The sequence below is a fragment of the Podarcis liolepis genome (assembly GCF_965112155.1).
Source record: "Podarcis liolepis genome assembly, chromosome: 7".
NCBI lineage: Eukaryota > Metazoa > Chordata > Lepidosauria > Squamata > Lacertidae > Podarcis > Podarcis liolepis.
In genome coordinates this window covers 62,175,008-62,200,122 of record NC_139561.1, presented here as the reverse complement: position 1 = coordinate 62,200,122, position 25,115 = coordinate 62,175,008, and the positions used below count along the sequence as shown (strand labels likewise).

Below are 25,115 nucleotides of genomic sequence, written 5' to 3'. Positions count from 1 at the left end.
ATGCCACATCATCACCATCATATTTATATCCTGCCTTTTTCCCCTGACAAGGGAGTCAAGGCAGCTTTCAGATATAACAGATACAGTCAATGCCAGTGCTGGATGTGGCCAAAAGTGGGTGGAGCAAAGACAAGATTTGACATTTTGCATAAGCTGCTTTCTACACACACACACCTCTATCCTCCATCTAGGCAAGCAAGGATATGTTCCAGCCAAGCAAAAACACTCAATGAGGGTGCAAAACCAGGCCAGCAAGGAATGTGGTTGGAGAGAGAGTGTGGCCTCAAGGGAATCTGACAAGCAGGATAAAGAGGCTTGGAGAGCCTTCTTTGGCCTCCAAGCCTGAGGTTCCCCTCTCCTGGCCTACAAAATTCAAATTGTCACCTTGCTACACCAGACCAATCCTGGCTTCACTTAGGTCAGAATTGTGCTTTATTGTATTTTCTTTGGGAGTTGTTATTTTTGTTGTGTGCTTTCTCCTTCCCTAGGTGAATCTTTGCCTTTGGCCACCACCAACCAAATCCTCATCAAGTTCAGTGCCAAAGGTCAAGCCACAGCCAAAGGTTTCCATTTTGTCTACCAAGGTAGGCAGAGATATCAATAAGCAAACTGGATTGGAGGCACTTGTTGGGTGGTGTGGAAGCCATCGAGGGAGGGTCACTCGGGAGAGAGTTATTTGGGAGGATCATAGCCTAAATCTTACCGAGCAAAGAGGAGCCTGGTTGTGCAATATATTACAAGGAGCAGATTTAAATCCAGAACTAATCTGGGCTGAGTGCTCTAGTGTTAATGTATTTATGCCAGTCACTCCTGCTGTCCCCATCTCTCCTCAGGTGTGCCCTGATGAGACGACCACTCACTTGTAATTGTTCTTCATCATTCCCTCTAGTAGTGAGCTCAGCTTGTGAGTGTTAACAGAATTGTAGCTCAGACAAGGAGGGGCAGGGAAATAGAGAAAGTTACCAGCATACTCAGGGGAATGAAGAGGGCAGAACACAGTCAGATGAGGACCAAGAATGCTCAGTGGCCACAAAATGCTAGCTGTCTATTGAGTAGAGATACAGAAAACCAGAGAAGGAAGTGAATAGAGCATCCTGGAAGAGAGGGTATTGCTGGCTGGAACCCTGAACAGGAGCACTCCACAGTGAAACATTTTGTTGCAGGTCTCACTTGTCTATTTTTCTTTTGAAATGCCCACTCCATTTCCACTAAAATATGTTCAATAATATATATATAGCTACCCCTGACTAGTCACAAAATTCTGCCTCATTCTGAGCATAACCAAGAAATAGTAAGCCACCTTGAATCCCAGTTTGGAAGAAAAGCAGGGTATTCTATCTATGTATCTCCATATCCAGGTGGGACAGGAAACGTCTACTGCCTGAAACCCTTGAGAGCTTCTGCCAAGTCAGTGCAGGCCATACTGAGCTAGGGAGACAAAGACTCTGGCTTCGTTGCTTTGTTTCAGCCATGGCTTCCCTCCGCAGAGAGCAGCAGGGTTAGGAAGGTCCCCAGTTGTATGTGCCTCTGTGGAGAGGGTGGAGAGGAGACTGCCTTTGTGTGCTTGCCTTCTGGCTTTGGTCTAGATACCTCTCTTATTGCGAGTCAAAACACTGCTTTTATATTCTTTTGACAATTTTACTCTAAGGGAAGGAAAAATAAATCTTTCCCTGTGGTGTTTTTCAAAAGCTTAATTGGGAGCCCATAATTAATGACAATTCTGGTGTGCATGATTTATCCCAGTAGGGAAAGCATACAAAGTCATCAGATGTTCCTCCCTCAGGAGGGCTTCATAATTTTTGATAGCCCCTAGATATCCTGGGTAGCTCAGCTTAGTTGCAAGCTTGAGCCTCCGCAGGAAGGCTCGACCCTGATTTCTTTTGATGCTTTTTTGCACTAATCAGAGAACCTTTCAGTTGACTCTCGTACCTAATTATTGGGGAAGAGATTTTGATAGCAATTGTTAATGATTTAACCGAATCAAAGACTCTGATGAAGTCAAATAAAAATTGCCGCCTTCCCTCCAGAGAGTTAATTGCAGCCTCTCCTGGGCTGCACAATCGTTTCTGATTGCCTTTTGGAGAGGAATAGCAATGGGAGCAATCCCCACCCAGCATCTGACCTCTCTTAAGTCCACATCAAACACCTTTCCATTGGGCCGCTGTCTGCTTTGATGGCTAGTTCTTGGCTCCTTTTGCTGGGCACATGCAGGAGCGGGTGGATGGTTTTAGCTATATCAGTGTGGCACGTATGAGAAGTTTTCAACAGCTGAGGATTAACTCCAACAGCAAAGCAGGGAGTGAATTTATTGTGTCTGTCTAATATGGGTGGGTGGGGTGGATCAACCTGAGGAGCCACGTTCATTTGAGAGGCAACCTTCCAGGATTATTGCTTTAAGGATTTCTCATCTCAGGCATGCATTATGCTCTGTAACTTTCTCCCCCTGTGTGTTTGTTGAAGCTGTCCCACGAACTAGCGCCACACAGTGCAGCTCTGTGCCTGAACCCCGCTATGGGAGGCGGATAGGCAGTGATTTCTCCGTGGGGGCTGTGATCCGGTTTGAGTGCACTGCTGGTTATGCCCTCCAAGGATCCCACGGCATTGAGTGCCTGACAATGCCCGGAGCCCTTGCTCAGTGGAATTCCTCTGTGCCTACTTGTGTTGGTATGTACCTATAAAATCTGGAACAACACTGAACCCGACTACAGATTTGTGATCTGTTCAGTTCCAAGATTCCTGGAGGGTCTTGGGCTTAAGCTAGGATTTGAGCTGGTGCTAGCACAAAGGGACAGCAGGCAGGGACCCCTGCTTTCATTAACCTTCCATGCATGCAAAGGAGCAAGGCTAGGCACACAATGCTGATAAACAGACATATCCTAACCTTTATGTGTAAGACTGAAGGGGAAGTTTGGCTGCTTACTCTTCTTTGACATTTTCTCCACTGTTTCTGGTGTGAATTCCATTCCTCCAAAAGCACCTCTCCTCTTGACAAGATGCCTTTAGGAAACCAATGATTCTGAAGGCTCTGTTTCTTGTTGATCATATTGCCCCTGTCATTAGAAGTGGCTTCTAGCCCATTTCCAAGTGCAATTCAAGATTCTGGTACAACCCTAACAATCCTAACTGCCTTGGAGACATGTTACCTGAAGGTTGGCTTCCTCTCACAAATACCTTTCCAGACCTTAGAGCAATCTCCCAAGGCCCTTCTCCAATAGCTCATGCCAAATGGAGAGGAAGAGCTTTTTCTGATACATAATGAATGGCTATATCTTGGGAGTACAGAATTTTCTTTGCATGCAGGAGGTCCCAAGTTTAACTCCCAGTATTTCCTGGTAAGACTGGGAGTGAACCGTGCCTGAAACCTGGGTAAGCTGCTGCCAGTAAGTGTAGACAATATTGAGCAAGACTGACCATTTTTATTATTTAGGATAAGACAGCTTAATTGTTCAAGGGAAGGATGCACAGCATAGATGTCAACTTTTCCCTTTTCTTGCAAGGGATTCTATTCGGAATAAGGGAATTTCCCTTTAAAAAAGGGAAACGTTGACAGCTATGATGCACAGCTCAGTGCTTTGCATGCAAAAGGCCCTAGGTTCTATTGTAAAAATTCTGGTGTTGCTTTAAGCTTTGTTGCATGGATGTTATCTGTGGCTGCAGGCACCACACTGCATTAGATTTTATGGTTTTATGGTCTAATTATTTTTTAAATCTTTTTGTAAGTGTCCCAGAGAACCATTATTGTTGGGCTGCATATGAATGTTATGAATAAATCTTAGGACTTAGGGGGAAGTGAAAGCCGATAACAGTGTTGATAGAGAGTAGTAGCAGCCTGCTAGCAATTAGGAAGCCTCATATGGAATAGACCTGTAGCAGCCTCTCTTCTATGTTTCAGTGCCCTGCGGTGGAAACTTAACTGAGCGAAAAGGCACCATTTTGTCCCCTGGGTTCCCTGAGCCCTACTTGAACAGCCTCAACTGTGTATGGAAAATAACCGTCCCTGAAGGAGCAGGAATACAGGTAAAACATTAGAGGAATGCCCTGTTTGGTAAGCTCAGTTGAAGGACTTGTCCAGCAGTCCCAGCCCAACTATCCCAAGAGCAATAAAAACTCCCTCCTTATGTAGCCAGATATGTCAGGATGCTAACTGGGACCAGGAGCTGAGAACTTCTGAGGCCTGCATGTAATGAGCTCCACTGACTGCTTGTCCACTTCCAGGTGCAATGCAAAAGGTAGTCTGCAATGCAAGGGAAAAAACCCAGAACATGTCTAGGAGTGCATAGGGGAAGGGGGTAAGTTGTACAAGGGTGAATCATTGCACTAATATAATGAGAGACTTCACTCTTGGCCAAAGTACAGCTGCTTACCTTTAATGGTCTGAACAGCAGCAGGCCCAGGTATCTGGAGTGACATTTGGAGTAGTGTGCATTCTCCAGCCCAGGGTCTCTGGAGTCAGTTGCTGAAGATGCTGGGGCCAGAGTTAAGGTGTGAATTTGAGCACAGGTGAGGGCAAGGAGCAAACTGCAGAAGGCAGAAGATGCTGGCTGTGCTCTGCCCCACAGTCAGAGGCAGCAATGTTTGTGAATACCTCTTGCTGGAAGCCACAGGAGAAGAAAATGATCTCATGCTCAGGTCCTGCTTGCCGGTTTCCCACTGGTATGTGGTTGGACACTGTGAGAACAGATGTTGAACTAGATGGACCATTGGCCTGATCCAGCAGGCTCTTCCTATGTTCTTATCTTGGCAAGGAAAAGTCAGAAGGCCAGTGTCTTTATGATAGGCCTGGCCAACACAGAAGTCCATTCTGCCAGCTGTCAAATTTGGTGCATGAGGCTGATCTTGATATCTGACCTATGGAGCCAAAAAGGTTCCTCACTCCTGCCTTAGCAAAATAATGAATCAGTTAGCAGGACCCTCCTGACTGCAACTATCCAAGGCCCTGTTCTTATCTACTTTCTGCTTTGAGACCGACTTTGATTGGACAATGGTTGGACACTGCCTGCTTCCACTATGAGCCTTGGGATTCGGCAACATTAGTTATGTCACTGTCACATCAGATGGCGCTGTGGAGTTCTGTCTTTCATCAACTTGATTTCCCCCTTTGAGGTTTACAACGCATTTTTCTGAAATGCTTTTCTGATGTGTCTAGATCCATAGAACTGCACAGGATGGATCCAAGCTACGTAATTTTTCACATTTATTTCAGTGGGACCTAGATGCAACTAATTTAACCTATATCCAGTGTATTATGATGCTGGCTATACTTGTTTGCAATATTCTTAATAATAAAAAATGTATTATTATTATTACTTTATTTATAGCAACTGCTCTGCTTTGGTAGGCAGGGAAAGGGAGGCAGAGGAACAATTAGTGCCAGCAATTATTTAAAACTTCCGAACTAGCAACTGGCATGTCTTTCTGTGGGTGCTACAGCTAATTAACAGATCGGTTTTGTTCTGGGTTTGTTTCCCCTCCCGCTATGTTTAATTTTGGCCTGGATATCTTGTGACTTGTTTGCATTGTTATCAGTATTTCCCACAGGCATTGCAAAGGGGAAAGAGAGAGGTGGGGGGGATACTCACTTTAGCAGAGCAAAACTGTTGGAACAGTTGAGGTGGAGTTGCAAAGCATTTGGCACTTGCAATTTCAAAAGGTGATAATTCATTCATTAATTTAAGCAGGGAGGGAAAGAAAATGAGGAGAAGAGAGAGCAATATCCACTAATGAAGTACTTCTTTTTCTTTGCGCCTTTTGTTTGAAACGCAGTGGAGAATTTTGAGATTATCCTCAGCGAAGCTGCTAATGGATTTTTGGAATATATGCAAAAAAAAAGTAGGGCTGGATTAAGAGCTTTAGAGGCCCTAAAAATTTAGAAGATTGTGGTGCCCCCATAATTCAAATTCTATTTTTTTTAAAAAAACCACAATAATAAATGGTAAAATAAACTTTTATTTTTAAAAATGAAACAAAACCTATAGTAAGATGGAATGGAATGTCTATTTTTTGTATACGTCCACTTTATTTATATTTGACATTTTTTCTCCTACCTTTTCTAATTGCAAAGTATTTGATCAGATGCTCAAACCTAATCTTATGTAACATGTCTGCTTCTATACTTAGTAGAGATAAGGCACCCAGCCTGCCTTGTTGCATAGTAGTTCTGTTGGGATTTTCAACTGAGAAAAGGAACATTCAGCTGAGCGATATTTGATGATGAATGTTAAAAATCTGACAATGGAAAATTTCTGTGGTGGCCCCCTTTCCTTGATGCCCTAAGCACATGCTTATTTCGCTTAATGGTTAATCTGGGGGAAATGGTTAAGACCTGGGGAAAAGTGAAACATTTAAGCAAAACATGACTTTATTCATAAAATAGAACTCTCTTCCTACTTCACGCACTACCACTGCAGCGATTTTCAGGTTTTCTCCTGGAGAAAGCTACCTAGTGTTTTTCAGAAGCTTATTAAGGGTTACTAAATGAGCAGATCAGTCGTGACAGATACGCTCTCCTAAAAGACCGCTCGATCACTGCTGCTGATCCTCCTCTGCCATGTGCAACCAAAGGGGAATGTTGAATGTGTTCTTGGAAACAGTGGTGAGGCCTAGCAGTCCTGGCCAGCCAGTCTTCTGTGTGAACTGAGTGTGGACTCTTGAATATGCTCAACTATCCATTTCTTCCGTGCAGGGCTCCTTCAGCTACCTAGCTGAAGTGCTCCTCAGAGGTAGAAAGTACGAAAGCCTCCACAATCATCAAACACTCTTCTAGCAAAGTCAAATCGCTTTGGAAGCTAAATGGGGCCACCCCAGAATGCAGCTGTTGCTTCTGCATATTTGGGGGTGCCCTAGATAGGAAGAAGTACAGAAATTTGAAAGCTGAAAGGGAAAGGATTTGTTCCTTTTGAAACCACTCGCTTGATAGCTTGTGAGCTTACAAGATGTTTATGGCAGCTGAGCCTATAGAGATATCGGACGGGGGGAATAGTCTGCAGAAGCTAGAATCCAGCTCGACTTCATGAGCCTTGTCAGGTTGAGAGCAACTGAGACCCAGAATGTTTTGAGTTTCACTCGCCCAGAGAATAGGCAGGTAAGAGGCGACATGACAGAAGTTTATAAAATTATGCATGGCATGGGGAAAGTGAGTAGAGAAAAGTCTCTTCTCCTCTCATAACACTAGAACCCATGGACTACCAAAGAAGCTGAAAGTTGGAAGAATCAAAACAGATAAAAGAAAGTTCTTCTTAGCATAGCACATGGTTAAACTATGGATTTCATTCCCACAGGAGGCAGTGAGGGCCACCAACCTCCCCCTTCCCATATACCAGTAAAATGTTCTGGTTTAGGGCTGGCAGACCTCCAGTGCCATCAAATGCAGAGGGCTGTTCTGTGCTTTGAATGGGTGCTGGTTTGGAGACTGACAGAACATGCAGCCAGTGTCTAGGACGAGGCCCAGCTCCATCGGTGCCCATCCCTTTAGACAGCTGTTAACCCCTGTTTGTACCGCAGGTATAGGTTAAGTGGTGACAAAACAAGAGGAGGCATTGGAGATGAAAGCGTTCTTGATAGCACAACAGAGGCAGTGTCAGGCCAGTGAGGATTTTATGTAATCATCCCGCTCACTAGCACTTCTGGTATGAATTATTCATCCCAAAGGCAGCTCTTCCCTGGGTGAATTAATTTAGATCCCTGGCAGAAAATACAGGCTGATCCTTCGTGAAATCCTGCACATGAGCGTCAAATTAGAAGCTTACAATGTTCGTGCCCTTCCAGTGTGGGGAGGGGAGCTTTGGGGGTCAGACAGGATGGTGAGAGGGAAACCCCCCAAGTCTTGTTTCTGTAATGCATGAAATTATTATTAGGGGGATAATTATGCAGATGCTGATTTGGCTGGAGCAATTGGTAAAGACTCGGTGGAGGTCATTAGCATTTCAGTGAGATGGATTCTAAAGGTTTTCATGTTTTTGCTTTTGCTTTAAAGTCCCTGCAAAGTTGATATTCAGGATAAGCAAGCTAGAATGTCAGAGATAATGGTTTATTATCACTCTTGTGACACACACCTTTTCCCTCCGTGGCATTTGGCAGAAGAGGAGGAACTTTGCACAGCTGTAGCATGGATCAAGCACTTCCTAGAGAATGTCCAGGAAAGGCTGAGAGAGACCAAGTTGGGGCTGGTGTATACTATCATCAGAATCAAGCGGTGAAAATTAACCTGGACTTCTTAATTAACCTGGACTTGTTAACCTGGACCTGCTAGGGGAGCATGTCTAGTATCCTATTCTTGCAGTAGCCAGCCGGATGCACACAGGAAGCATGCAAGTGTTTCAGAGAACCCTGTGGTATCTTGGGCATTTAACAGGGTTTCCTCATCACTAATGGCAGACGAGCTTCCCTGGAAGAAAAACACCACTGGCAACTGCAGGGGCCTGCTTAAGAGCATGCTGCCAGCTTTGGTGTGGCAACAGGGGAGCCCAATTGACCACATGCTAATCAAGCCTGTGCCCTAGAACGTACACTTGCTAGTCTAGGCTGTGCTTGACAGCAATGCTTTTCAGTGCACTTCAGAGTGCCCATCAGGATCCTGGAAAGGATTCTCTGTAAGCAGAAAAGTATGCCAATGGCTACCTCAAATGTTTTGTTTCTTTTTACAAAATTAAATTTGGTTTACTAATTAAAAGGCAATCCGTATCATAATTTTTCAGTTCTTTTCTTTTCTCCCTCCCTCTTCCCAGATTCAAGTGATCAGTTTTGTGACAGAACAGAACTGGGATTCCCTAGAAGTCTTTGATGGTGGGGATAACACAGCCACCATGCTGGGCAGCTTCTCAGGTGAGTTCTGAAGCAGACACAGAATGGGCCACAGCAGCCTTCACTAACCTGGTGCCTTCCAAATGTTTTGGACTACAACTCCCAGCAGCCCCAGCCAGCTTGACTGCAGTCCAGAACATCTAGAGAGCATCAGGTTTGCCTTTGCAGCTCCAGTGTTGACCATTCACCAGGCTTGCCACCTCCAAAGTGATGAAAGAACGCCCAAAACCGACAGAGGACAGAAAGATTCAGCTTTCCCTCCATTGCAACTTCTCCTCTAGCTGGGCTTTGAGACTTGCTTCCACAGTCAAGCACAGAAAAGCCTTTTCTTTGGTGGCTCCCTGCTTGTGGAATTCTGTACATAGGGAAGCATGCTTTTTTGTAAACATCGTTCTTTTTTTAAGGCACCCAGGCCACTGGTCTTTCATTAGGAGGGCAGCTAGCTACACCTGTGAACTCTTTTTGCCTTCATGTTTTTAAGTGGGGTGTAGCTAGGATTGTGCTCCTTTTCTATGTATATATAAATATATATATTTGGGTGAGCAGTTTAGGTCTAATTTTACTGCTGTTTTTGTATGTTTCTTGTTTTCACTATTTATTGAACCCTTTGGTTCCATTGAGACAATTTATGTTAAAAAAGGATGAACAAATATAATAATCTATTAATTAATGACAACAGTACAAAGCAGCACTTGCACAGACAAGGCAGAGAACAGGTTGAACACTCTTACCCCCATGCACAGCCTCCCCACCGCCACATACACAAACAAATTCCTCCCTCCCATGCTTTGCATGTTAGAAGCAAGCACAAACTTGGAAATACTACATTTCACTCCAAATACTGAATTCCTGCCCAGCTTTATGGCTGCTTGAGAAGGGAAGCCTTTTTGTCATTACTCTTGCCAGCACAAACTAGCTGGCACCCTGTGGTCTGGTTTAGGCTTGGAGCAGTGCCAACATTTCCAAATTTAATACCCCTTATTTTGAAGGGGTCAGTTGTGCTAATATTTGGGCCTCTTCCCCATCTTGTTCCATACCTGACTTCTGTGAATGACGTTACTTGGGTGAAGGACAGTGTTGTGTTCACTTGAGAGCAGGGACACACTTTTCGCCCTACTTCCAACATCACCTCTGCCACCTTCAACAATGGCGTGTTGTTTGTACCGGTTGTGTGAACTCTTGCTTGCACATAAAGGCACCACATGATCAGGACACCTGTACAGCTGGGTGTCCCACTTGTGCGGGGCAATTGCACATGATCAAGAGTTTGTGCCTTGAAGTTGTTTTGCAGGCATCCATATGTAGTACATGGTTCTTGGAGGATGCAGATGTGATGTTGGTTGTAGGGCTTAAAGCATTGTGTTGTCCTATATGTCAGTAATGCATGAATGGTGCTTATGTGGAATAAGAAACTAAGTTGGCAGTGGATTTTTTCAAAACAGGAAAGTGCATCAAAGAAGCAAAGCTGAGAGTGAATCCGTTTGCATTCCTAAACCACAGTTGGAGTCTCTTGCCAAAGCTTTCTGAGCGATTTTTCCACAGAGTTGCATCCATTCCCCTCCAGAGCTGCCTTTATTCCTTTCATTTCAGGACCCCAAGCTGTTATTCAGCCAGCAAAGAGGGGAGAACAGTGCCATGAGGGGTCCTCTGTGACTCCCCTCCCCCCGTAACTTCTCATCTCCAAATCCTTTTCTCTATCTGTTAGTCCAACCGGATAATGCTTTCTGTGATGAGAAATGTGTCTCTGCGCTTTGAAAACTACATTTCTGAGTATCCCTCTGCTGGCCTCTGTGGAGCTTGATCAAAAATGAACCATGCTGCCAAAGTTAAAGGCTGCGTTCTCAGACACACAGATGCAATCTCTGATGTGTTCTCAGATAAGAGTCAGGCTTTGCCCTGCAGTTCTCCAAGACCAATGGGATAGAAGGGGGTGTGCAGAGCAGCCCCCTAAGTCTAATTCATTCTTCATCCTTTTAATACAGATCTATTATGGGGACATCTGCTGGTTGTTTAAAATGATTGTTTTACTGGCTCAGTAATGAGCTGTTGAAGGTGCTAACCTTCAGGATGCTCACACCTTTATAATTGTGTGTGCACATTAGGGATGTTGGAGAAATTTGGTTCAGTTCATTTTTTAAGGTGAGCCTACATAATTTGCACTTCCCGAAACAAAACACAAACTGTAATGTAGCTAGCCATCAAAATTTGCACTTCTCTGAATTTTGCAATGTAGTTCTCCAACCAACCGACCAACCAAAACATGGTACAAAAAGGTGTGTGTATGTGTGTGTGCACGCACACACACACACACTGTATATGGAAACACACACACACTGAGCACACGGACGCGCGCACACACACACACACACACACACACACACTGTATATGGCTAGAAATGCATATACAGTGGTGCCCCGCAAGACGAATGCCTCGCAAGACAGAAAACCCGCTAGATGAAAGGGTTTTCCGTTTTTGAGCTGCTTCGCAAGACGATTTTCCCTATGGACTTGCTTTGCAAGACGAAAATGTCTTGCAAGTGTTCCGATTTTTTTCGTTCTCCCCCCCTTTTTTCTAAGCCTCTAAGCCGCTAATAGCCTTTTAGCCGCTAATCCGCTAAGCCTTTAATAGCCGCTAAAAGCCTTTTAGCCGCTAATCCGCTAAGCCTTTAATAGCCGCTAAGCCTTTAATAGCTGCTAAGCCGCTAATAGCACTAATCCGCTAAGCCGCTAATAGGGTTGCTTTGCAAGACGAAAAAACCGCTAGACGAAGAGGCTCACGGAACGGATTAATTTCGTCTTGCGAGGCACCACTGTATTAGTGAAAACAAAATACAAAATGCCTAATATTCAGGGAAGTTGCTTGAAAAACTGTACTGGGCAAAATTGCAAGTCTTTTCAGAGAATGTGCACTAAAATGCTACTGATGTGAGGACCATGAAAAGAGAATTGCAAACTGGTACAAAATTGTGGCAAACTGAAGCTAAGATTGGAAATAATGAGAAATGGAGAGAAACCAGAAATGACAGATTTGTCTCTTCCCAATGCACAAAAGACCTGCCTGTCTCCTGTGCTAGATGGGACCCCACTACCACTGCCAAATCCCCTCTTCTAGTCTTACTTTCCAGGGTTTAGGGGTGGCTAGAAGGGGTGGAGGGAGGACACCTCCCCAGATATGGTGAGTGGCTCCGGAAATGGTCCGGATCCTCTCCAACATTTCTGAAGCACCCTGGTAATGTCTCTGCTTCTTGTGTGCATGTGTTTCTCCCCTAGGAACCACAGTCCCTGCACTGCTGAACAGCACCTCCAACCAACTCTATTTACATTTCTACTCCGACATCAGTGTCTCTGCTGCAGGATTTCACCTTGAGTACAAAAGTAAGGATTCTTCTTGATGATGCTGTTCCAAGATGTCCAGGTTGTAGCTTCTGTTGTGAGAGCAATTACTCCGAGGGTTGTGCACACTTTGTCATGGTGATCATGCAAATACAGGATCGAGAAAGGGTATACGATGTGGAATTTAATATAATTTGAAACTTCAGTTAATTATATAAAAGTTAAATAAAACCAAGCTTCCAGATCTCATGACTGAAGAAAGGGGCTGGGGGATATGCAGGTGGTGACTGGGGAATCCTCAGAAACCAGGGAAGAGCATTGGGTGGGAACTTAAATGGCCACTGCATAAGAGTAGTCTATTTCAACCACTGAGCTTTCGTTGATGTGCTACCAAAATGAACATTTTTTTTTTAAAAGGAAATAAAGTAGCCTTCATAAATAAAATGGAAAGGTAGGCCAGTAGCCAAGATGAAGAGCATGGTGAAAATGCTAGCAGCCTTCCCCAAAATGATGATATTCCAAGTTCTAATATTTCTGAATTAAAATTGGGGGCATTCTTCTTTGATTCCTGCGATAGTTTATTTTTGAGGTGCTCCAGGCAGGAATGAGAGATGTGGCTTGTTAGCTGGAGATGGCAGGAAATGTGTTTTATGCACATGCTTCTTTATGTGTTTTAATGCATGCATAAACTGCCCTTGATCCAAAAGAAGAAGCAAGAAAATGGATTTCAAAGTGGTCGACAGGAAAATTTCAAGATTCCAAAAATGTAACACAAACCAGCAGCACAATGCAGCTAACAAGTGGTGCACAAATCACCTGGTGCAAACAGCACAACTCTATAAGGCTTTGAAGCTCTTGCCAGTTCCCTGGCTGATGCACCATTGATCACAAAGGCGTTAAGTCCTGCAACTCAGCTGCTACCTTCACAGCCAAACGTCTGGCTGAGAACAGCAGAGCAGCTGGACTGGGCCTGCTGTGCCCGTCATAGTGGCTGAAAAGTAAAGTGCCATTGCCAACCGCTGGAGGGAGTCCCAAGGGAGAGGTCACTTTCAGAAACGAGAGCAGCGTTCTGTTACTTTTCATTCACCAAACAGGGATCAACGGCAGACATGATACACACAGTTCCATACGGAATGTGTACAGGCTTAGTACATCTGGTGGTGCTTTAGAATTGGAGGCCCACTTCACTTAAACCTGGTGGGGGAGTTCTTTTTAGGGCCAAACTGGACACAACGCTATCACGTCAATGCAGTTAGTGTGTCTAGTTTGTAAAATGTAATAGCTGCTGCAGGGTCCTGCTTAAAACTTGCCCACAGGCATCTGGTTGGCTGCTGTGAGAACAGGATGCTGGACTAGATGGGCCACTGGCCTGATCCAGCTGCCAGTTTTTAGGTTCTTAGGAGCACCACCACTCTAGACTTAGCTGATTAATCAGCTGGGTGCCAGAAGAGATGGAGGAGAAATTTGTGCATTTAATGCAGACCTATCAAATGTGCACTTCTCAGACCAATCATGAAGCAAAGCACATTTTCTTCAGTGGCAGCTAGGTCTCTGTTGTCAGGTTGGTGTGATTTAGGGGAAATGGTCTCATGGGCCAAATTGAGACTCATGCTGGGACTGATAAGGCCAGAGGTTCCCCACCCTGCCCCAATCTACATCCTGATTTGTACACACACACACACCAGCCACCCCCATTCACCTCTTCTTGCTTTCTTGCAGCTGTAGGCCTCTCCAGCTGCCCAGAACCCACTGTCCCCAGCAGTGGTCTGAAGATCGGGGAGCGATACTTGGTGAATGATGTTGTCTCCTTTCAGTGTGAGCCAGGCTATGCACTCCAGGTACTGAGTGTTATTGAATCTGTGAAGTGTTTCACTTTGCAGTGGAAACTGTGGATATGTGAGCTGCCCATGTGTGAGTTGACAGAGCTGATTGAAAGAGATACACAGGGATCTGTGATGTGACAGATTCAGGGGAAAACAGGATGGTTAAGGCATTTGAGCATTGCAAATTCTTATATGAAGTGACCTCAGCTTTGGTTTGAATGTTATAAAGCATGAGTGTCCTGGGCTGCAGTAATCAGCTTGATTAAATAAATATTCCAATCTAACGTTCTATTAGATGCTGTGATGTACCTCTTGAGATTAAGACAATATATTTCACTCAAACATTATATACTATAACTATGGGCAGAGTTTTATATGCCAGATCATTGGAAAGTACCCATAAACCAATAGGTGGATTTGATGTAGTTGGGCAAATCTGGAAAAAAGCCGAATATAATGAACTATAATGAAATTAGCAGTGTTCCATAAAGACCGTGAAATATATGGTGAGTCAATTAATAGATGGGTTTAAGTAACACAATACTTTAAGAAGGATTTGGAGGGTCTAAGGAGGAGTGATGAAGTTCTAGGCCTAATAGACAAAACAAAAACTGACAAATTGCTGGGTCTGGATGGCATCCACCTGAGAGTTCTCAGACAACTCAAATGTGAAATTGCTGATCTTCTAGTAAACATATGTAACTTGTTCCTCAGATCAGCTTCCATACCTGAGAGCTGACTTTTTCATTCAGTGCATAGTTAAACTGTGGAATTCATGCCTACAGGTAGCAGTGACGGCCACCAACCTAGATGGCTTTAAAAGATGATTAGACCAATTCATGGATGGCAAGGTTATCAATGGCTACTAGCCACAATGGTTATGTTCCACCTCCACTAACAGAGGCAACATGCTCAGGTCCTGTTTGCACTCGGTTCCTGTTTGAGGGCTACCCACAGGCATCTGGCTGGCTGTTGTGAGAATGGGATGTTGGACTAGATGAGCCAGCAGGCCATTCTTATGTTCTTATGTGATAGATTATATGACACAGATTAGGAAATTGCAGATTAATCTGACAACTAAAGTTTATTTTTGAGAAAGAAATCGATCTAGATTATTTAACCACCCTTTTAGCTGTTTAATGCATTTATGTTTATATACTGTTTTGGTCTTTAATGTGGTTTTGTACAATTTATAAATATGTGATTTTTAAAAAAATCTTCATGTAAATTAACTTAATTTAGGATTCAAGTCTGTGTATATATCTTTTTTGTTTCGGTGGTGCAAAATATAAACTTGCTTTGGTATTCTCACTTCTCATTAGGACTTTTTTTCCAGTTCTTCCTCTATCCCACCATCTCATAGTCTGTTTTCCTTCCTTGATTCAGGGACATTCTCACATTTCCTGCATGCCAGGGACTGTCCGGCGCTGGAACTACCCTCCTCCACTTTGCATCGGTAGGAAAAGTCCACCATGAAATTTATTTCAAGACCGTGACATCCTAGAGGGACACCCTTGTTGCCTCATCACTATTTACTATTTACTGTTTGTTTTTATTTCATTTAAAGGGAGCTTGGTGATGCTTGCTTAAGGAATCCCTTGGGGGAACCTGAACTGATAAGCTGTTCTGTTTGTTGCTTCTGTTATAATGTTGGGGGACTTCTGGCCCTCTGGTCCAATTAGGCTCACCAGGCCTCCCTGTTTTGGCCAAGCGACACACACTGCTCTATGCCTGACATCATATATCACAGGTCTGGGCTGAAATATCGTTTGTAGGCACCACCAATCAGCTGGCGGACACTTGCAAAGCCTTTTCCACAGCACTTTGCAGGCTGAATGCAGGATTTCCTCCCAATGTAAATAGCAGCTTCAGATGAATGGTTTTCTCAGGACCACTGGGGAGAATAAAGGGTTATAAGCTCTATTCCCCATTCAACCTTCCCTTTCAGCACAGCTGCACTGGGGTGCAGAAGGAGCAGAGTTTTAACCCAAAAACCTGATAAGTAGGTGCCCATTTGCAAAACCACAATGTAAGAAGGTCCGATGGTCTGCAAACCAATATTGCAAACTAGAATATTGGTCTGCAATGTAATTGAGTTAGGCAATTCGGCTTTATAACAGCTGAAATCAGAAGCCCATTTTCCCACGAGAGTTTGTCTTTCATTGCTCCTTTTGAAAATCAGGATGCTTAATTTGGTGCATAAATATGCATTTGAATCTCAATCTGTTAGCTGCAGATCCCGAATGAGAAATTGCCTTTGACAGCTACACACACAAAGGCGCACACCATTTCATAGCAGAGAAACTAGATTGGAGATTTTTCAAATATTTTTTATGCCACACTTAGAAAGGCAGAAGCGATCAAGCTTTGGTGAAATGTTCATGAGTCCCTACAAGCTCGACTGGCTGTTTCTTCTTCTTCTTCTTTAATCCAGATGTTATCCTTTTTTAATAATTGAGGAGGAGTTCCATTTAAGTAGACATCAAGAGGGTGGGGAGTTAGAGACTAGCAAAGTCAGCAGAAAAAGAATACATATAATGAGCCATTAAATGGAGGGAAATCTGTGTTGTCAGTGTCAGCATAGATTAAAAGCACAGGCCTCCATGTTCTATTTTAGACTGTGCAAGGGGGGGACCCAAGAGGATTTGCGGAGACTTTCATAGGTGAATGAATATAGAGGAATTAGGAACAGAAAGAGCCCTGAATTTAGGTTTGGGAGATGAAAACTGGACTCTGCGGTTCAGGTGAGAAGGGTTATGGTGGTGGAGCTAAATCTCCCAAAACTACCCACCTCCCAAAAATGACTAGTGAAATTGGGAGGGTAAGGGCATTATGCCATATATTCTCTCAGAGGGCTGGATTTTACAGTAGTCTGAAGTAAGGTGAAGAAGAAAATAATGTGAAATGGAGATGTTGGGGATTGATCCTGAGATATTCTTCACACAAAGCACGTGTTTCACTGCTGAGCTGGGGTCCCTTTGCCTTTGTCCTCAGGGCAAACAATATTGCAATAGGATTATTTTTAACTGGCAGCCTTGTGCCTGCTGTTGCTGGGGATTCCAAGAAACGAAATGATGTAGTTTTGGAATTGGTGGTTAAAATCAGTGCTGTTTTAAAAGGTTCAGTCTACCATCTTGATTCCAAATGGAATCCAGTTGTACCCCAAAATATATGAAAACTATGAAAACCTTACAAACAGATAAACAGCTTTCCAAAATGCAGATATTTGTTCCTGGCCACCTTCTTCTTGCTTATCTAACAGCTCAGTGTGGTGGGACCATGGAAGAGATGGAAGGTGTAATTCTGAGTCCCGGCTTCCCAGGAAACTATCCTAGCAACAGCGACTGTACGTGGAGGATATCCCTTCCGGTGGGGTTTGGTAAGAGAGTGCCCTGTGCTGTTCGCATCTCATCAAAAGCCTAATGAATAAACCTATTTGCACTTACTGTTGTTAGGCTGACCTCAGGTTGAACAAGTTTAAGTCTTGTCTTTTCCACCACTCTTTCCAGGCACAAGTCCAGGCACAAGTGCCATGACTGAGGGTTTGGGGGGGGGGGTTGCAGGGGGGAATGGTGCCCCAGAACTTTCCCTATGAAAATCTGCTCTTTAGCACTCAATCAAAGCAAATGTCTATGGATTTTAATGGGGAAAACTCTGGAGCAGAAAAAGGGGGGTGCTCAGACATGGAGCTTTCTGGAAAAGCAGAAGAAAGTAAGTGAAGATAAGCCATAGTCTGAAGTTGTAGAATGGGTTGTACCACTTAAGACAGCAAGTTGGGGGTGCCATTTTAAAATGCTCATCCCTTTATATAAAAACCGCTGTGCAAGCAACCGCTGTGCAATTAAAAAAATGTATAAATTAAATAATAGAAGAAAATCATGATGGTATGGAGAAATCATTCTAACAATTGTAACCCAGCCTGCCCTGTCTGAATCTATTGAATTTTCTTATGCAGAGAAGCATCCAGAAATGGAATTCTCCACCAGTGGTTTGACATGGTGCAGTCCATTATATCACCTCAGGACTCCTCTACCTTCTTTCTTCTGCATTATGTAGAACTTGATGGCTTAAACCCAACCTTTGCCAGACTGGTTTCCCCCAGATGTTTTGGACTACAGCTGCCATCAGCTTTAGCCAGCACTGTGCTTGCTGATAGGCTCTGTAGTCTAAAACATTTGGGGAAACCAGGTTGATGAAGGCTGCTTTAACCCCCCCCCCCACCTCATTCTTAGAAACTGTCCTCCCTTCCTCATAGTTTCTTTTAAAAATGTAGTGGCTATTACATGCTATCCTTTACATGTCATGATCTCTGAAGCTAGAGAAAATCAAATCCGCTCTAAGGGCAGGGCATGCCTTTGTCCCATATAAATCACCTTTTTAGAAACAAAACAAAAAACTCATGATCAGTTAGCCAAATTTGGCTAAACTTGACCATTTTTTAATGAATGTTGTATTTTTTTATGTGTCTGTTTACTTATTTATTTTATTCTTTGGATTTTGTGCCTGTCATTTACCGTAAGGTCCCAGGGCAGGTTGCAAGGAAACCATGGTACAATTTAAAATAAAATAAAACCAATAGTTAATACAACACCAAAACTACAATTAAAAGGAAGAGAATAAAGGTAGTGTCCGAAGCATATATCTCAGCTGTCAAAAGGCCAGGGTAAAGAGGTGCACATGTGTAATAGGAGTGAGTAGGTGACAAATTGTGGTAAAAATAAGAACATTTTTAGTTGGATGCAAAAGTTTCTTATAATTAGCTATCTACAATATGAGCACCAAAGGGGATTGCGCATCCCTGGACCCAACTCCAAATGCTGAGGAAACTCCAGTAATCTTTATTCAAAGTACGCAAAAGATAGGAAGCAGGAAAAGAATATGGAAGTTCAAAGTAAGAGTCTAGTGCAGTGTTGGCCAAACTTGGGTCTCCAGCTGTTTTGGGACTACAGTCCCCATTATCCCTGACTACAGGGTCCTTTTAGCTAGGGATGATGGGAGTTGTAGTCCAAAAACAGCTGGAGGGCCAAGTTTGGCCAAGTGGCTTCCTGGTCTAGTGGCTTCCCTCAATGACAGACTGCCCATACTTGAGGGAGAGCAATCATCAGAGAGGCAGCCTCTCCAGAAACATCTGGTTCCCAGGATCCAAGATGATAATGTTCTCTGACAGTGCTTCCCCTTTCACTCTTTTAACCATAAACCTTTTGGACTTGTGCCAAATATATGTGCCCATATTTTTAACTGTGCTTCCATTACGCTCATCACATTTGCAGATGACACCAATCTGGGAGGGGTAGCTTATGCTGCAGAAGACAGAATCAGGATTCAAAATGACTTTAACAGATTGGAGAACTGGGCACAAGCTAACAAAATGAATTTCAATAGGGACAAATGTAAGGTTCTGCAGTTAGGCAGGAGGAAGCAGCTGCACAAATATAAGATGGGGGACACCTGGCTTGCCACTAGTACATGTGAAAAGGATCTAGGGGTCTTGGTGGACCACAAGCTTAACATGAGTCAATAGTGTGATGCAGCAGCAAAAAAAGCGCTAATGCTATTCTAGGCTGCATCAACAGAAGTATAGTGTCTGGTTCAAGGGAAGTAATAGTACCACTCTATTCTGCCTTGGTCAGACCACACATGGACTACTGTGTCCAGTTCTGGGCACCACAATTTAAGAAAGGATATTGACAAGTTGGAATGTGTGCAGAGGAAGGCAACCAATATGACTAAGGGTCTGGAAACCAAACCTTATAAGGAACTGTTGAAGGAGCTGGGTGTGTTTTGGGGATTGCAGCCAACCCCAAATGCCTTTGTCAAGCCCAGGGATAGTTGAGGAATTTGATCTTTGCAAATCTTTCCGAAGTGAGCTGATCTAAACTGCACTTCCCATACTAACATACAGATCTGGACATCGCTATCTGTTGAATTTTTGTTACTTTTCTGAATGTTATGACACAGTCCTCATTTCAAAAAAAGTACATTAAAAATGTGTATTGAGAGGCACTTGAAAATAAGTATTTAAATGTGAATTTTTTGCATATTTTAAAAATAACCATTGCAAATTAATGTGGAAATGATCTTAAAGTTGGGCACATGTGAACATGAGAGTGGCCTGCACTCCTAGTTGAGCCACAGTCCACTTTCTGGCTGGGACCCTGTAATATACCTCCTTTCTCCCTCTTTCCCCTTATCATACAGGTGCCCACCTCCAATTTTTGAACTTTTCCACTGAGCCTAACCATGACTTCGTTGAAATCCGTAATGGGCCGTATGACACCAGCAACATCATCAGCCGGTTTAGCGGGAGTGACCTCCCAGGCTCCCTCCTTTCCACATCCCATGAAACCACCATGTATTTCCACAGCGACCACTCACAGAACAAGCCTGGCTTTAAGGTAGAATACCAAGGTAAGGAGGAGGGAGCCAATGAAGCTGTGCATGATGCAGCCAGATTGCCCTTGAGGCTCCTGGAAAGAGTGCTCAGAATGCGAGAGCCACTTCTCTAATTTTGAAGTCATATCTCGAGGCTTTAATCCAAGCAACTATAAAAGGGTTACACAGTAGCCTGGCATAATCCTAATAGCCAGGGCCTGTTCACCCTGCCAACACAGACAAGTTAATTCACAATGTGTTTTCCTGGAGGGCTTCTGCACTCTGCCTGGGGTTTCAACCTGACCTGAATTTCTTAGATGCTTGGAGACCTCATAATTGTTGCATCAGAGGAATACTCTGTCCCACTGGTCTTTTGTCCAGGCTTTTTCCTGCCGCTCTTATTCTGGTTCTAATTAGAAGCACAGAAAGCTTTGGTGTCTGTCTACAAGTTTTTAGAATTATTGTTGCTCTTTTCTAAAGAGCCACTACCCCAAACAGAAGCCCCACGCACACCCCAGAGACTGCAAACTAATTTTTTTGACACTGGGAGAGAAAACAGGGGAGTAGAGAGGAAGGGAGAAAGATAATAAGGGGGAGATATATGTGAGCCTATGCAGTTATATGTCCTAAAGCATGGATTTGATTGGGAGTAAGACCAGGGGATTTAAACCAAAGAAAAAAGGTGGGTCTTGAAAAGGGACTTAGGTTGCAGTCCAAACCTAAGATCTTCCAGGATGAGTGGAGTTTGTAATAAGTGGATCTTCCACTGAACCAGCTATTCAACCAGGGCTATGCCAACTGATGTCCCCCATCCAAGCTCACCAGAGATATACTGCTGTAAGTCCTCCATCCCAGCTCAGTTGAGGCAAGTCTCCAATAAAGGGCATTCCAGGGGAATGCCAGGGGTGGGATGGGACAGTGGGGTGAGGAATGCATTCAGAGGGTACATGCTACAATGGATGACTTACTGTCTTCAGACACACTCAACCGTTCACTGCATTATTAGCAAGGTTTCTTCTAGTGATCTTAGTGAACTACAGAGCCATTGTAAGCGGAAGATGGTCCTTCAGCATCCCTGACACCAGAGACTCCGCGAAATAGACTATGTGCCCCAGAGTTGCTTGTGCCCCGGATGCCTCTTATGAAGCCATGCTAATAAATGCTTACCTTAAAATATGGCACCTCTTGTCTCATTTGATTTCCAGCTTATGAGCTACAGGAATGTCCTGACCCCGAGCCCTTTGCCAATGGCATTGTGAGAGGAGCCGGTTACAGTGTGGGCCAGTCCATCTCCTTTGAGTGTCTCCCTGGCTATCAGCTCATTGGCCACCCGGTATTGACCTGTCAACATGGAACCAATAGAAACTGGGACCACCCATTGCCCAGGTGTGAAGGTATGGCTTTATTGAGTCACTTCCCAAAAAGTAAAACACTAAGTAGAATAATAGAAGCATAAGCACACCACCATACCCACCACTCCCGTCCCCCTCTTCCTCCTCCTCCTCCTCCTCCTCCTTCTTCCTAATTGTTTAAACCAATTCATAACCAAGAACCCACACATTGACCACTAATATTGAAACATATGTTGTAGGTATTTTCCCACATTTCTTATGCTATTTTTGTGATATACATATGACATGAGAAAACTTGGTATACTTATTTGTATAACATTATTCTTGTTTATAAAACCCAATTTTTAAAAAAGGAAATTCCTTGAGTGGGCACAAAGGAAGAAAGATATGTCTCTCCCCCTTCGCCAGCAACATTTTATCTCAGTATTTGACTACAAGCAGAGCCCTGCTGGATCAGGCTAGAAGACCATCTAGCCCAAAATCCAATCCTCACACTGGCTAACTAGACGCCTATGGAAAGCCCAGAAGCAGGACACAAAATATAGCCATCCTGACTATGAGACTTCTGATGTTCAAAGTGTGGAAAAACTGGTTGGTTTAAACTCTGGTTTGTAGAAACAAGCTAGGTCATACCATGGTTTATGATCCCATCTCCTGTTACCAGCCAGAGTTTCAACTAACCATAGTTTCACCCAATTTGAACAAAACCAAAAATGCTGGTTGTCTTAAAACAGGAAGTGGATCCTTCCAATCTTCTTCTTGTGGCCACACTGTGGAGGTGAGAGGAACAGAGAAAACACAAGCGTAAGGCTTGCTTCTGCTCATACACGTAACATTAAGCTATGGTTTAGTTGGGCCCTACCATTAGGCAGAGTCAGGTGGCAGATGCTGGGAGGGGGGCAGTAGTTGGTAAAGTATTAGAGGGTGAAATTTTGTGTTCCCTTGAGCCTCTAAACTAACCTACTGCTTTCAGGTGTGGTAGAAATTGGCTTTCCAGTCACTGATGTAGAAGCAATATTCATCTGCCATCCCAATTGGCTTCTCTACATGACATGGAGTGGGCACCATCTTGATCTGGCCCTTGGGCAGCAAATTGCCTTGAGCTGACCTCGTTTCACATTACATCTGAAACAAGCCATTATATTTTTCCCCGAGATACGACTGCTGAACCCTTCCCCTCTCTCCTATGAAGGCAGCCTTTCCTTCCTGATCTCTCTCCCTTCTTCTCCTTTTGGACACCCCCACCTCCATTAGGATGATTAGAGTGGAGTTTTATTGTTCTAAGTGAGCTTTTGCCTTTTCACATTCATTCAGCCATCAAAGTCTGAGCAGAACTAGGAGCCAAGCAGCAGTATAAATAAGGTGGAAGGAACAGGGCTTTGATCACCTTCTTGCTTTGTGCCTTTGACATCCATCTTGCTGTGCTGGAGTAAGTTTAATGACTAACTCCTTGCTGCTCCACTTGCTGAGAGATGGCTTTCCAGCAGTCAAACCCCATGGATTCGGGGATGGCTTGTCAGCACACGCTTCTCAACCACCCAGCGTGGGGGGCTGCCATGATTCCAAAACGCTGGTTTTATGAGCAACACATTCTTCGGACAATCTTTTGATTAAGGAACTTCAAGGAACTGCACAGGGACTTTGTTCCCCTCAGCCACTGGGATGACCATACCTCCCCTGTAAAGTTGGAGTGTCATACCTGGGATGGTGAACTATCCCTAAATATAGGGATATTCTGGGACACCCCTTTAACAAGGTTTAATGTTCTCCCTTCTTATTCATTAGAAGACAGATACAATGAAGCCCAATAACAATAGTGACAGCACTGAAATGGAATCTATCTTGCAACCCCCTTTTTACTGTGGTTTCTCTCAAGGGGCTAGGAAAGGTCTAATCTATCCCATTATACAATCCCTTCCTAGCTGCTCTTTTGATCACTTTGCTTCAGTAAGTCTGCCACAGGGCAAGAGGCAAAGTTTTTGAATATGACTGTTCTTATTAGATGTGATCCTGACTAATGAGTTGAAAGTTCATGGAGAGAAAAGGTAGGTGATGCCGTACCAAAATCAGGCCACTCCTGATTTGGAAGGTTATTTATCTATAGAACTGTAGAGTTGGAAGGGCCCCTGGGCGTTGTCTTGTCCAACCCGCTGCGATGCAGGAATTTACTAGACTTCTTTTTCTCTTTCCTGTCAATCAACATGCAGTTCCTTGTGGAGGAAACATCACTGCACACAATGGCACTATCTACTCTCCAGGCTTTCCCAATCAGTATCCCAGTTCCCAGGACTGCACGTGGCTTCTTACGGTGTCGGCTGGATATGGCATCTACCTCAACTTCACCTTGCTGCAAACAGAGCCATATAATGACTTCATCACCGTCTGGTAAGAAGGACATGCGGACTGAGAAAGCCCAACAATGGTAAATCAACTTGAGTAGAGGTCACATGAGTGTGGAAGAGTCAAAACCATGGTTGATGTGTTTCAACAACACAAGGATTTCTGCTTGTGCAGTGGAAACCCACACCCTGCACAAACTCCATGCCCTCCCCAAATCGGCTCTAGAGGTATAGAAGGAGGAAAAGGGCAGGAAGCCTGCATTATTGTGACCCTGCACAGTTACAGTTCCCACATCCTCTTCGAAGGCTCTAAACCTGCTGATAGTCATTCAAACCTGCAATAAATAAGGCATCTGGAGCTTTTGGGTGGGAGGCACAGGGAGCCAGCCTCTTTTACAGAGCATTCTCACTTTAACCCATGCAGTTGCCATGCACTTGTTTTTTTCATTCATCTTTCTTCTTTCTCTTTAGGGATGGTCCTCAGCAGACAGCCCCACAACTGGGTGTTTTTACAGGAAATTCTGCTAAGAAAGCCACCCAAAGCTCTTCCAACCAAGTCCTCCTAAAATTCTACAGCGACGTGGCCAACGGAGGAGTCTTTGCGATTCACTATTACGGTCTGTACAGCTCACTGACATGCTGACATCTGCTATGATATATATGTCTTTATAAACCATTGCATGCAACATTTGTCGGGCACAGTGTCATTTACATATTTATTTAAGCATTGATTAGCTGCATTCCTCATTGAAAAGTATCTGCGGCCAGAGCATACTAAAGCCCACCCTTTGCTAAACTTTATCAGCATGCCCAGTTGTCAGGGATGATGGGAATTATAATGCATCAAACGTCTGAGGGGCACAGGTTTCACATGCCTGGCATGGCTGGTTTCTATAGTGCTACAAACCTACTTTTTTAAAAAAAAAATGTTTTGTCCTTGCACAGCAGCAACAAGAACAAAAAGATGAAGCAGGTTGCATTTGGAGGTGGGGATGGGTAGGATCTGTCTCAGGTAGGTTAGATGGAGATAGATCTTCAGACCTGTGGCTTCTGGTTTCCTGAGACAGATTTAAATGCTCACATTTATTGCCTTTAAA

At 43.9% G+C, this 25,115-nt stretch overlaps 1 protein-coding gene across 12 annotated transcripts in view; it reads left to right on the top strand.

Annotated features, from left to right (window-relative positions):
* Positions 1-25,115, top strand: part of CSMD2 (CUB and Sushi multiple domains 2) — a 495,517-nt gene that overhangs the window by 404,736 nt on the left and 65,666 nt on the right. For all 12 annotated transcript variants that reach the window (XM_083511538.1, XM_083511534.1, XM_083511540.1 and 9 more), the window contains 12 exons: positions 489-584; positions 2,461-2,664; positions 3,893-4,017; positions 8,724-8,820; positions 12,070-12,174; positions 13,852-13,970; positions 15,342-15,411; positions 17,218-17,334; positions 20,154-20,363; positions 21,533-21,721; positions 23,887-24,064; positions 24,490-24,635. In XM_083511538.1, the coding sequence (XP_083367664.1) occupies positions 489-584; positions 2,461-2,664; positions 3,893-4,017; positions 8,724-8,820; positions 12,070-12,174; positions 13,852-13,970; positions 15,342-15,411; positions 17,218-17,334; positions 20,154-20,363; positions 21,533-21,721; positions 23,887-24,064; positions 24,490-24,635 (1,656 nt within the window). The remainder of the gene's footprint in view (positions 1-488; positions 585-2,460; positions 2,665-3,892; positions 4,018-8,723; positions 8,821-12,069; positions 12,175-13,851; positions 13,971-15,341; positions 15,412-17,217; positions 17,335-20,153; positions 20,364-21,532; positions 21,722-23,886; positions 24,065-24,489; positions 24,636-25,115) is intronic.